The following is a 13,554-nucleotide window of genomic DNA, read 5'->3' as shown; positions in this document are numbered from 1 at the left end:
GTACACAGTATGCCTACCTGCTCACAATTTTCAATTTAACAGAGGCGTCAAATACAATCAGATAACGCTGATTACCTTTCAATTTAACAGGCGTCGAACACAATCAGATAACGCTGATTACTTTTCAATTTAACAGAGGCATCGAACACAATCAGATAACGCTGATTAACTTTCAATGTAAAGGTGGTGTCGAACACAGACAACGCTTTCGATGTAACAGAGGTGTCAAACACAATCAGATAACGCTGATTAGCTTTCAATGTAACAGGTGTCAAACACAATCAGATAACGCTGATTAACTTTCAATGTAACAGAGGTGTCGAACACAATCAGATAACTCTGGTTACCTTTCAATTTAACAGAGGCGTCAAACACAGATGACGCTGGTTTCCTTTCAGAGGCGTCAAACACAGATAACGTACAGGTAAACAGCCTACCACCGTACAGCAGCTATGTTTCCGAAAATGGACACGTGAGTTTATGTACCTAAAGTATCAGTCCCTCATCATCGTTAGTATTCATTTTTGTCTTATCTTCTATCTTTGCTTTTTTCATCCTTTTTTTTTTTTTTTTTTTATTAACAGATATAAGTTAAAAAATAAAAATAAAATAAAAAAAACACGTGTTCATATATATTTTGGGAGATGGGTGGGGCATCTTCAGTGTCAGTGGGATAATATGACAGCCCCAAAGTTTACGTTTTGTTGACGTTGTTGTTAGTGTATTTGTTAAGTGTGTTTTTGAAGTACTTTGCTGTACAGTGTCATTTCTTCTATAGAAAAATGTCTATTTAAATTTTTTTTTTTTAACTTGGAAAAGTTCACTTTTGCATTTGTTCATATTTCGTGTGGTGTTGGAAGTTGATATTGTGCAATGTGGGCACAAGTATTATGCGGTAGATTTTATTGTGGTACGTACATGATATCTTGTCCCGTGCCGGAGTGTTCTCTTGTCAATTTTTCTTATCATTTCCAAGCAGTTTTGTGTGCTTTGGCTTCTTTTCTTTGCTGAGTCATTTGTCCATGTAATCAATATAGACATAATTACACAGCTCCAAGCACGCACACACGCACGCACTGACATACAAACACATTGATTTGCAAACAACTGAACTCCTTTACGCATACGTACACGCACACACACACAGAGGTATTTCAGAGCATGCATGAAGAGATCGCCTAAACATGAGAGGCAGTTAAAATTAATTCCACTTGTGTACATAATTACAGATACGTATATTTTAGAGAAAATGATAAAAGCTCACAGTTTAACATTTGACAATCCTGATTCTATGATGTATTTCACTGCGGTGCTCTAATGACGATGATTGTGTATATAATGCCTATCATTCTAACTGCTGGAATATACTGATCTATTTGTCTATTTTCTGTCGTGTTGGCGACCCTGTCAGCTTATATAAGATGTGCATAGATGGTCCAAGTAATCTTTATTAACTGAATGCATTATTCAAAAGTACAGATTGTGTTGAGTTATGTTGAGTTGATTTGCATTTTCATATCAATAAATCAGAAGAAACTACGAAAGTGTGTGTGGGTGTGTGTGCACGCGCGTAAGTGGTTCTAGTGGAGTGCATGTGTATGCGTGCGTGCTGTGGTGCGTACGTGTGTGATGTGTGTGCGTGCGTGTGTGTGTGTGTGCACTGACGCGCTCCTGGGCGCACACTACCGTCCTCTTGCCAACACACAATTCCAAAAAACGTAACCACGCAATTAACGAAACAAAGTTCCATGTCCACTCTTTCACAATGTGTCTTCGGACGAATTTGAGGCTGACAGGCGTTGACAAGAGAAACACACAAGCCTGCTGATACCGGTGTAACAACCCCAAACTCCGTGCTGGGTTTTACCCCCCGGAGACATTCTGGTTTAGCGTCGAATGACCCCCGGGATATCATTTTCTGGCTTGTCAAGATCGTGTGTGTGTGTACAAAATCAAGATGAACACACATCAGGCTGAATTATCTATGCTGTCTCTCTCTCTGTGTGTGTGTGTGTGTGTGTGTGTGTGTGTACAAAATCAAGATGAACACACATCAGGCTGAATTATCTATGCTGTCTCTCTCTCTCAGTGTGTGTGTGTGTGTGTGTGTACAAAATCAAGATGAACACACATCAGGCTGAATTATCTATGCTGTCTGTCTCTCTCAGTGTGTGTGTGTGTGTGTGCATAGGATATATCACAATCTCTCTTTCTCTCTCGTTCTCACACACACACACACACACACACACACACACACACATACGTGTCAAAGGTATACTTTCGTCCTTGACGTGACTCTTAGTGTTCTTAATTTAAAATCCCTTGACTGCACGGGGGGAAGGTAGAGGGGGATGGTGGGGTGGGAGGGCAGGGGGACCCAGACACAGAACCCAGACACTGGACCCAGACCCCAGACCCAGACCCAGGCCCAGACACTGGACCCAGACTCCAGACCCAGACCCAGGCCCCAGACCCAGACACTGGACCCAGACCCCAGACCCCGACCCCAGACCCCGACCCAGGCCCCAGAACTCGGACCCAGGACCCAGGTCCCAGACCCAGGACCAGGACCCAGATCCAGACCCAGGACCCAGGACCCAGGTCCTAGAACCCAGACCCAGGACCCAGACCCACAACCCAGACCCAGACCCAGTAGAAAATGATGTTGCAAATCATGAGTCTATATCCAGAACAATCGGCCCCAAACTGAGAAAACGTTCCGGCGACATACTATTCCACTGTGAATTTCCAGCCTTCCAGAGTTTACTTCCTTCCTTTTGATGATGTCACCAGTGACGTCACTATGGGTGTATGCACTGCGTCTGTGGGCAGTCAAGGTTTTTTTTTATTGGGGGGAGTGGGGGGGGGGTATTTACCCCTTCAGTACCAGGGGTGGAAAAAAACAGTAGAAAGTGGTGTTTCAAGTCATAAAACAATATCCAAAACAATAACCCTAAAACTGAGAAAATGGTCTGGAGATATACCACTCTAGATATAAACTGTGTGAATTTTCAGTCATCCAGAGTTATTCCCTTTTCTCTGATGAAGCCATCAATGACATCACTATGCAAAGTATGGGATACGTTCAATAGCAGCCAAGAGGTTTTAACTCTCTCCATACGAACGGCAAAAGAGACGACGTTAACAGCGTTTCATCCCAATTACCATCATCAAAATATTGCAAGCGGAACGCTCTTATGCTGAAGAGGTGAATGTTGACAAAGAATACCACAGTTCTGACGACGGAAGCTGAAGGTTGGGTCATTCAGACACCCACTGGACATCCGAGGGGTCTGTGTAGAGGAGAAGAGAGGACTGGCCGTACTGAGTGAGTTAAGTTGTCTGGTTAGGCCGCTATAACTGGTAGCAAGAATAAGAACTTATAGGTATACTACTCTTCCCGTTAATACCGATGGTGATGTTTAAGGACACGAAACGCTTGTATGTCTATACTCAGGCAGTGCACTGACTGAGGACAACAAGTTTAGAAGAAAAAAAAACAGTTGATCCTTTGCGCACACCTACTGGAGTGAGCACTTGGGGATAGAAGAATGGCATGAAAGACTCAGGAAAATTCCGATCATCTTTTCAAGAGTGCGACTGATCGGACAGTATGGTGAAGCAACTTAGTAAAAAAAATTTTTTTTTTTTTTAAAGATGATGTACATGTTGAGAGAGATGAATATATAATTGTGTGTGTGTGTGTGTCCTTATATACATATATGTATGTATGTATGTATGTATGTCTATCTATATATATTTACATGTATATGCATATAATATATATGTACTTTTTTTTAATGGTTTTGAATGTGTGCATGTATATGTGTGTGCATGCATATGTGTGTGTAATGGCAGCTTGTGTGTGCATGTTTGTGTGTGTGTGTGTGTGTGTGTGTGCGTGCGTGTGTGCGTGTATGTGTTAGTTACTGCTGATTAGTTATAAAGATTCTGAAGAATCAGTATCAAATAATCAATGACAAATTTTTATGTGAAGTTGATCAAAATTAGAAGGATGGTACAATTATAATTTTAAAATAGATAAATGAAACACAAAAAAAATTAAAAAACCTTTGATCTTAACTACTTCTGACAAGGATACAGTGTTACTAAGTCTATCAAATTCAGCCAAGTTAATCATATCTTTTAATGTTAGTTGAAAGATTCAAACATCATTCTACAAAAAATACATATAGATATAGATTGATAGATAGATATAGATAGATAGATAGATAGACAGATATGATGTCTATGTGTGTGTGCGTGTGTGTGTGTGTGTGTGTAGAGAGAGAGAGAGAGAGAGAGACTGACATACAGATATATAGAGATATATAGATATACAGACCTGCTAGTGCCTTAATCCACTGTATGTGTATACACATGCAGATGATAAAATATGCACAGTAAAGATCCCAACATAGATAGATATATACAGATAGACAGATATACAGACCTGCTAGTGCTTTAATCCACTGTATGTGTGTATACAATCGCGGATGATGAAATATGCACAGTAAATAATCCCGAAATCTATGTCAGCATATAGTGGGTTATGGAAACATTCACATACCCAGCATGCACATGGAGTATAGCTGGCAAAAAAGTGGTCATACTTGTAAAACCACACTTGAAGAGTCTGTTCAAGGGAACATGAGAGATACACACACAAGACTTAGCAAAGCAACATTTCCACACACCTTTCATTGAAAAAACAACACAACTGCTTGTGATTTAAAACATCCATTCTTTTCTTTGCGTTTTTCTTTTCTTTTTCTTTTCTTGTGCTCTTTTCACAATAATGGACAGAAAAGCCCACCATTCACCCTTTCACAATAAAAAAAAAAAAGATTGTTCTGCTTTTGTTTGTTTACTTATAAATCTTAGAATGCTTCCACTGACTTACAAAGTTATATGTACCAGCTATCAACACACACACACACACACACACACACACACACACACTATCTCTCTCACACAATTACATGCACACTACACCTAAACACACATACATGAAAATCACAACACACAGAAACACACACACACACACATGCCCCAAACACTACACTTATGGCACATGCACATGTTCACACGAATTCAATCACTGATGCACTGTCAAGACTTTTTGTTTGTTTTCACACTTTGCTCCCTGATGCGCTGACAAGTTGGTGGTGGTGGTGGTGGTGGTTTACATGTGTTTTGCCTTTTTTTTTCTTTTTTTTTGTGTGTGTGTGTGTGTGTACGTTTGCCACTTTGAATCGTAATTCACATCTGAATCAAACTGATAATTTCATTCAGCCAATGCTCTTCTCTGTTACACTTTCACTTTCTGTTTCTACTACTTTTTTTTTTTCCCCCTATAAAGCTGACTTCTCGTCTCAAAAGTTCTGCTGTCAAATCATCTGTGTTCCAGAGTGTCACTGGTAGTGGAGGAAGGTAGCAGAATGGTTAAGACGTTTGCCTGCCGATACAGTGTCCGGAAGGGGGTGGGTTTGAATCCCAGTCTCATCCTTTCTCCCAAGTTTGACTGGAAAATCAAACTGAGCATCCAGTCAATCAGATGAGACGATAAACCACGGTCCGGAGTGCAGCACGCACTTGGTGCACTGAAAAAGAAACCCATGGCAACAAAAAAGTGTTGTCCTCTGACAAAAATTCTGTAAAAGAAATCCGCTGTGATATGCACACAGATATACAGGCATGTACTCAATGCCTGACTTGACACTGGCTATCAAAGAGTAAAGAGTGGTAACTCTCTCCATTTTCGAGGTACACAACTTCAAGGCAACGCTTCTTATGCTACCTATCCAGCTAGCACACGGGTAAATAACAGGTACATTGGAACAAACCCAGACACTTCCTAAAAAAAAAAAAAAAAGGAAGCGCCGGGCTTGTCCTCAGACCGATCATTTGACATGTGAACACAGCAGCAATGACAGAGGAAATGTGCAAACACAAATTAGCTTTTAACTTGGGTTGTTATGTAGCTGGTCAGTCAACCATACAGGGCTTTATCAGGACTGAAGCACTGTGAATATCAGTCCTGTAAACCATGGGAGTAAAAATAACAACCTGGAAAAGAAGATCAGGCACAAGTACAGTCACATTCTTGTATATAATAAACCTGGGACATTCCTGAGACCACGACCATTCCATCAGTTTTTCAGCAGAGGATTTTTTTTTCATAAAAACCAAACTAATTTGAACATAATAATGCAGAAAAGTACATACAAAACCAAGAGCTGCCAATGGGCATCTCATACATACTAGGCTCAGAAAATAAACTCAGTATCAGTAAGACTGCCCAATTGTCAGTCCAGAAAAAGACAACAAGAAGAACAAAAAAAATTATATTCAAGGCTTTCTTTTATTTTTAAAAAAAAAAAAAAGTTTTTAGGTAAATGAACCAGCAAGGCAGAAACAGTTTGAAGGATCATTTTATGCATTTTCTTATAACGCATGTTATGGTGCAGAAATTTGAATACAGCCATTGCGGCTGAAGATGAATATTGTGATGTTGATGAAATGTTTTGGAGATCCATTCTGGTTTGAGGCAAAATTACAAGCGAGTGGAGTGAGGATTGAAAGTGAAGTCTGTGCAGTAAATAAAGTATCAAGTAGTTCCAGTGGCAAACTTCTCTCTCAGAATGATTCTGTGGAAATCACTGACTTTTGGAGCACAAAGTCGTGAGCCTGCTAGTTGGTTCAATGATCAGGAAATAAATAAGGCATAGGTCGATAGATATGGCTTGAAGTTGAGTCCCTTTTGTCCGACCCAAGAGCGATAGTTACTTTCTTGCTGTTTGACATCAGTTCAAAGGCTGACTGACATTTTCGTGGGTGTACAAAATATCTTGGCTTTTGTCTAACACAAGACTGATAGTATTTGTTTGCTGTTTGATATCAATTTAATTCAAAGGCTGACTAACATTTCTACGTAGGTGTACAAAAATACTCTTGGCAGGAGCATGTATACATATCAATTAAAATGACAAACAATGTTCAGAACCACACACAGGCAAGGAAGTAAAGTACGCACAACACACATCACTATGGCCGATAAATGGGCAGGAACCGCTTCACCTCCTCCCGACACACGGGGCACTTGTGCGGGGCTGGCAGCATCTCTGCACAGTCACAGCACATAGAGATGTGCCCGCACTCCAAGGTCACCACCTCCCGGGGGTTGCCCAGGCACACCACGCAGGGTGATTCCCCGCCCTCCGCCTTGCCGCGCTCCTCCCTGGCCTCCGCGTGGCGCCGCAGCATGCTGCGCCGGATCTCCTCAAACTCCCTCTGCGTCTTGCGGTACGCCAGGTACTTCTTGGTCAGCCGCCAGGTCAGGAAGCCCAGCAAGCTGGCCGTGAGCAGGCCGAACACCAGGGCCACGGCCTTGAGGGAGCCTGCCTGCGACTGGATCCGCTTGATCAGCTGACCCCGGGACATGCGGGTCAAGAAGTAGCGAGTGCCCGGCGCCTCGGGGGGCCGGAGCTTCAGGCGCCCATCCTCCAGGAGGATTTCCCCGATGCCCACCAGGCCCGTCCCCACCACCAGCATCTCCTCCGTTTCTTGGATGCCATGGCAAACCTGGAAGATAATTTATTATCAGAGAGTTGTCGCCAGACCGAAACAAAGACGTTAGTCAAAAGTGCTGGCAAGTGTTATATTTGTCAATCGCTGCTCTTTGTAAATGTTACTGTTATTTTCAATTCAATTTGAATAAATAAATCAATAACTGATGGGGAAAAAAGTGTATATCTACTTATCATTATTACCATTATTTTGTTATCAATTTCATAAATATTCCAATTTATAATTTAGTGTATATGTGTACATATTTGTATCCTTGAAAAACACATGGTAAGTGCACACGACTTCTTCCACTTCATTTCTAATATCACATGTTCTACCATGTGTAGTCCTTAGTTCTTAGAAACAAATTACAGACAGGTGTACAAACAATATGATTTTTTTTTTTTTTTTTAATGCAAGGGCTTTATAGAAAACAAAATTCAACATTTCTTAGCAGATTTTCTTGATGGCAAATCATCAAACACAAAACGGACTGAAAATCCTGGGTGGTTTCATAATAGGAAATACAATAACAGAACATTATGTGGCTCATAACCACACTGTCATACGACAGTGAGGGGGGGGGGGGTGTACAACATTGCCAGGTGGCAATACAGATTCACAATTCCATGCTCAGACAGCAAGACGCAGTGTATGTTCACTGACTGAGATCAACAAAGACACTGGATCAAACTCTGATGAATGAGAGGGTTATATTGGTTGACTCTGCCAAACACAGAAACAAAAAAAACAACAACACTTGCACTGTATGTGTACACGTCACTAAGCCACAGCTTCACAAGTCTCCTTCAGACTGATCAACTATCAACCAGATTTCTCACCTCTGTTCATGTCTCCATTCAAAAAGGTTTCAAAGAAAAAGGTTCAAAAGGCCCTATAGCTTTTTAAATCCTGCAGGGCAATTTCTTCTTCTTCTTCTTCTTCTTCTTCTGCATTTGTGGGCTGCAACTCCCACGTTCACTCGTACGCACACGAGTGGGCTTTTACGTGTATGACCGTTTTTACCCCACCATGTAGGCAGCCATACTCCGTTTTCGGGGGTGTGGATGCTGGGTATGTCAGTCTTGTTTCCATAACCCACCGAACGCTGACATGGATTACAGGATCTTTAACGTGCGTATTTCATCTTCTGCTTGCATATACACACGAAGGGGGTTCAGGCACTAGCAGGTCTGCACATATGTTGACCTGGGAGATCGTAAAAATCTCCACCCTTTACCCACCAGGCGCCACCACCGTGATTCGAACCCGGGACCATCAGATTGACAGTCCAACGCTTTAACCACTCGGCTACTGCGCCCGTCCCACGCGGGTTCGATTCCCAGCGACTCCCATGTTCACTCATGTATATGCGAGTGGGCTTTTACATGTATGACCGTTTTCAACCCGCCATGTAGGCAGCCATACTCCACTTTCGGGAGTGTGCATGCTGGGTATGTTGTTGTTTCCATAACCCACCGAACACTGACATCCATTACAGGATCTTTAATGTGCGTATTTGACCTTCTGCTTGCGTACACACACGAAGGGGGTTCAGGCACTGGCAGGTCTGCACTTATGTCAACCTGGGAGATCGTATAAATCTCCACCCTTTACCCACCAGGCACCGTCACCGTGATTCAAACCCGGGACCCTCAGATTGAAAGCCCAACGCTTTAACCATTCGGCTATTGCGCCCGTCCTGCAGGGCAATGATTTCTAATTCACTGTGTCTAAGGGTCAGCAAAGGAAGGTGGGGCCCAATCCTTTCCTTCCCCCTCTTCAAACTTCCGCAACAAAAAGTCAAGCTACCCATTCACACCTGAGTGAAGTGAGGAAAATGAAGTAAAGAGCCTTTCCCCCAAGGACACAACACTATGCTGAAATGATCACCGGTGAACACCGGATCAAAATCTTCTGAATGTTCAGTGCGAACCCAATCTGCCACGGCGCTCTGATATTTACATGATTATGTCTTTTGTCTACATATACATAAGTGTGAATCCTGCATAGGTGATGTTAACTTTCAATCTATACAACTTGTATGCACAGTAGTCATTAGCTGTTATCATCATTATTATTGGTGGCGCTGACTTCACTGAACGTCAAATGTTGTTTCCCATTATGTTTTGAATGTGGATTGTGTCATACTGATTGGGAAGAAAAGAATGAACCTTCTTTGCAAGGAAAAAGGGTAAAGAAAAAAGAAAATAATTTTTAAAAAAGAAAGAAAGAAAGGTTTCTGACCTCTCCGAATAGTCGATCGATTCCAGTCTGCATGGCAGTGGTTTTGCGAGGGATGAACTGGTCATGGACCACCTCCAGACTCTCCAAGAGCTCCTCCGCTTCCGTGGCCTCCGTCACCAGAATGGAATGCTGCGGGTTATCAGGGTCCCGGAGAGCAAAGGGTGCCACATCAAAGGTGTCTCGTAGTATGGTTTTGGCATCTGTCCTGCACAGTTTGATAGTGGCTGTGTTGTTGGTTTGATTAAACAGCATTTTTTTTATTTGGATCATGTCACATTAACACATTTTATAGATAAACAGACAAGAAGAAAATCTTAGACAAATTCTTGTCCTGATATAATATATATATATATATATATATATATATATATATATATGTGTGTGTGTGTGTGTGTGTGTGTACATCTTAAGCATGTGATGGCCTAGAGGTAACACATCCACCTAGGAAGCAAAAGAATCTAAGCGCACTGGTTCGAATCACACCAGCAGTTGCAGTATTTTCTCCCCCTCCACTAGACCTTGAGAGGTGGTCTGGACGCTAGTCGTTCGGATGAGACAATGAACCAGGGTCCCGTGTGCAGCATGCATTTAGCATACGTAAAAGAACCCTCGGCAACAAAAGGGTTGTCCCCAGCAAAATTCTGAGAAAAATCCACTTCCATAGAAAAGCAAATAAAATTGCAGGCAAAAAAAAACACAAAAAAAACAAAAAAAGCAAATGAAACATATTAATGAAAAAAAAGGGGTGGCGCTGTCAGTGTAGCAACACGCCATTCCTGGGGAGAGCAGCCCGAATTTCACACAGAGAAATTTGTTGTGACAAAAAGAGTAATATAATACAATGCAATACGGCTGTGCTCTTGGAAGTTTAAGACCTCTGGATAAGCAACACCATCAAAATAAAAAGGAAAAGACCTCTCTGTTTCCTGTAACATTATGCACTATGCAGGGCTTCCGGTCATTTAAAGAACTCCTGGAGCTTCCTGGCACTCATAGCTATGCCATAATTCTTGGGGGTCCCAGACTACGTTCAGAGGGTCACTTTGAGTTTGAAGCTGCACATTCTAATCTAGTACAGTAGTAGAATCTGCACTGCTACACATAAAAAGGCGGGCATATGTTTTAGTCTTATTCGTCTGAGTTTCTGGGCCAAAGTAGTAGTGAATGGAAAGAACTTCTCTTTGTAACAGACAATCTTTCCATCAACCTTCACTCATTTTCTAGTTTTATGACATTCGGTCTAGATTTTTTTTTTGTTGTTGTTGTTGTTGATTATAATCTTCCTGGGACATGTTTCATTATTAAGGAGTGTGTCCTATCCATTCCAAAGCATCAAGGACACAAATTTATGTGTTATGAAAAGTCAAGATTATGGTACGTGACTGCCCAAAATAACAAAATAAAACAATCCATCTCCTACAAAGTCAGCTCAACAAGAATGAAAATGGCAAGGTACAGTGAAATGAAACTGATTTTGAAAAAAAACAAACTTAACTCTTACAATAGAAGAAAACGTTTGTCTTGTTGTTAGTTGTTTTTGTTTTTTTTTTCAAAGTAATTAGGTTGCTTGCTTTCTTTTGTTTCATTTGTCAATGTTTTGGTTTATCACTTTATGGAAGAAGATGGCAGATATATCATAAATATATAAAATTGTAAACATCAACTAAAAGCATCCACCAAAACAGTGTTATGTCTTAAAATTAGATGGGATTATCCGTAAAATTCATAAAAATGGTATTATGACAACAGAAAACCCAACTGAAAAGGATATCAAAATTCACTTCGATATTAAGACTCTCTCTCTCTCTCTCTCTCTCTCTGTCACTTTTGGCAGGTTGGCGTAAACACACACAGAATTGCCTAATACTGCAAAATCTTCAACAGCATGAACCTGCCTAATTTACAGGAGGAAAGATGTGGTCTAAACAAAAATCAATGACAAACTCAACTCGTGTTTTCCTGTGACAGAAACACGTTCTAGTCTTACCAGAATCCATGAATTCTTTGAGACTTGTGCTCGGTTTGGGAAGTCTGCAGGATGACGCCCTGTTTGGAGCTGTTCTTGGTGCTGAAGGTCTTACCAAGGTCAGTCACAATCCCCTCCACTGAGGCATAGTCAATGCTGTGGTTTTCTTTGAACTTCAGCATGTCCTTCAGTTCAGAGCCAAGCTGGACTGACTGTGCATTCTGCAAACGAGAGAAATACTTCAATGCTGTATATTACAAAATATTTTTTCCAAAACAGTGAAAATATGCTGTGATACCTTCGCTATTGTGGGGGGTGGGGGTTCCTCAAATCCTATTTCTTCAGTGCTTAACTCAAAAGGTTTTGTGCTTATCGATTGTATGTGCATGGGTCCCAGATGGTGTCCACATGCTCAAGTAAATGATCATAGTCCAAACCCAAACAAAATAGAACTTTATCAAATATACCAGTTTCTTGGTTTTGCTGGAGAACTATTTTGGGTTCTAATGATTTTTGATCCGGGAAAACTCCTTTGGCCTTCCGACACGCTATCCCCACAAAATGTGTGTTCGGTATCCCCAGAGTGCTTCAACGAGATTAATGGGTATTCGGGGCTAAGTGTGTGAGGGGAGTCCATACAGGAGCTTCCCACTGTGTCGAGGGCAGGTCAGCAGGCTGCTAGACAACTGGAATCACCCGGTCATCTCTCGTCATCCTCTGTCTTCGGATCTGGAAAAAGCCCCATTTTAGCTTTACACACGGCACACGTTCTCAAGCGTGCAATCGGCGTCTAGTGCCTACAGAAACAACACTTGGCAAATCTTCTTCTTCTTCTTCTATTTCAGTATCCGCAATCATCAGTTTGATTTCGCGATACTGCTATGGTCGAGGTCCGATGGTCGGATGGTAAGAAAAAAAATGTCTTCGCAATGTCTGATCGTCAGACCATTTTCAAGCCACTTTTATTTTACCTTAATTTGTGTCGCTGTATCAGTTTTGCTTTTATACAGTGTATATAAGGAGGCAGCGATAATTCCTGACAATGATCCCCCCAAGATGATCAGTTTATCAGACGTGTCTATCATCTTTGGTGTTCTTGTTTCTTTGCGGTAGTTGACGCCGCATGCACACAGATCGTCAACAAACCGCTGCCCGATAACCTTGATGGGAGGTAACTTCGAAATATAAATGACAGTTGTCCTTCGCTGTTCCAGTCCACTGATCTATATCAACCTAAATCCTACTTTCCAACAACCGTGCTATTTACCCTGGACTACAAAAGCCGTACTTGAAAGCCTTAAAAGAAAAATCATAAAAGTCAACTTAGAATTTTTTTTTTTAAACAGACGAGAACGAGTGGTAGTAGTAGTGTAGGGACTGGCATTTGACTGCCTAGGCCTCACGGCCTTTTTTTTTTTTTATGTCCCCTTCAATATCTGTCTCCTTTTATTTGTGGGATTCACATATGTTTTCTTTTGCATGTACTGTAATTCACTTGTCAAAGTCAATAAATTTTTGTTTTAAATTGACGGTCTCAGAATGGCGAAAGATACCCAGTAATCACTGGGAGCATGTCTATTGGGGTCAGCTCGAAAGCCCCCTTTGTCGATAGTCCGCCGGCTCGTTAGTCCCTCTCAGAAAGATCCAGAAACCGTGAAATACAGCTATATTTTCACCTTTATTTTGACAAACGAACTTTGTGTTATGACTGACTGAAAATGCTTTCTACTTTCGTGTATTTAACATTGATCAAAGATGTGTAGGGGAATGAT

General features: G+C 41.4%; 1 protein-coding gene and 1 pseudogene across 2 annotated transcripts in view; one reads left to right on the top strand and one right to left on the bottom strand.

Moving 5' to 3' along the window:
• The window catches only part of LOC143288383 (matrilin-1-like), a 22,126-nt pseudogene extending 20,582 nt beyond the window's left edge, over nucleotides 1–1,544 (top strand). The window contains exon 13 of the transcript XR_013056089.1: nucleotides 1–1,544. This exon is cut by the window's left edge and continues 944 nt beyond it. The product of XR_013056089.1 is annotated as a matrilin-1-like (transcript).
• A 3,175-nt stretch (nucleotides 1,545–4,719) lies between these two features.
• Nucleotides 4,720–12,931, bottom strand: LOC143288049 (mitochondrial ubiquitin ligase activator of NFKB 1-like). The gene is made up of 4 exons (XM_076596314.1): nucleotides 12,754–12,931; nucleotides 11,804–12,003; nucleotides 9,817–10,021; nucleotides 4,720–7,584 (listed from the first exon to the last, which is right to left on the bottom strand). Exons 1-4 carry the CDS (start codon nucleotides 12,865–12,867, stop codon nucleotides 7,048–7,050), a joined length of 1,056 nt encoding a protein of 351 aa, XP_076452429.1. The 5' UTR covers nucleotides 12,868–12,931; the 3' UTR covers nucleotides 4,720–7,047.
• Nucleotides 12,932–13,554: the final 623 nt, after the last annotated feature.

Source organism: Babylonia areolata, chromosome 12 (genome assembly GCF_041734735.1).
Source record: "Babylonia areolata isolate BAREFJ2019XMU chromosome 12, ASM4173473v1, whole genome shotgun sequence".
Lineage (NCBI taxonomy): Eukaryota > Metazoa > Mollusca > Gastropoda > Neogastropoda > Buccinidae > Babylonia > Babylonia areolata.
This window is presented reverse-complemented; position numbering and strand designations above follow the sequence as displayed.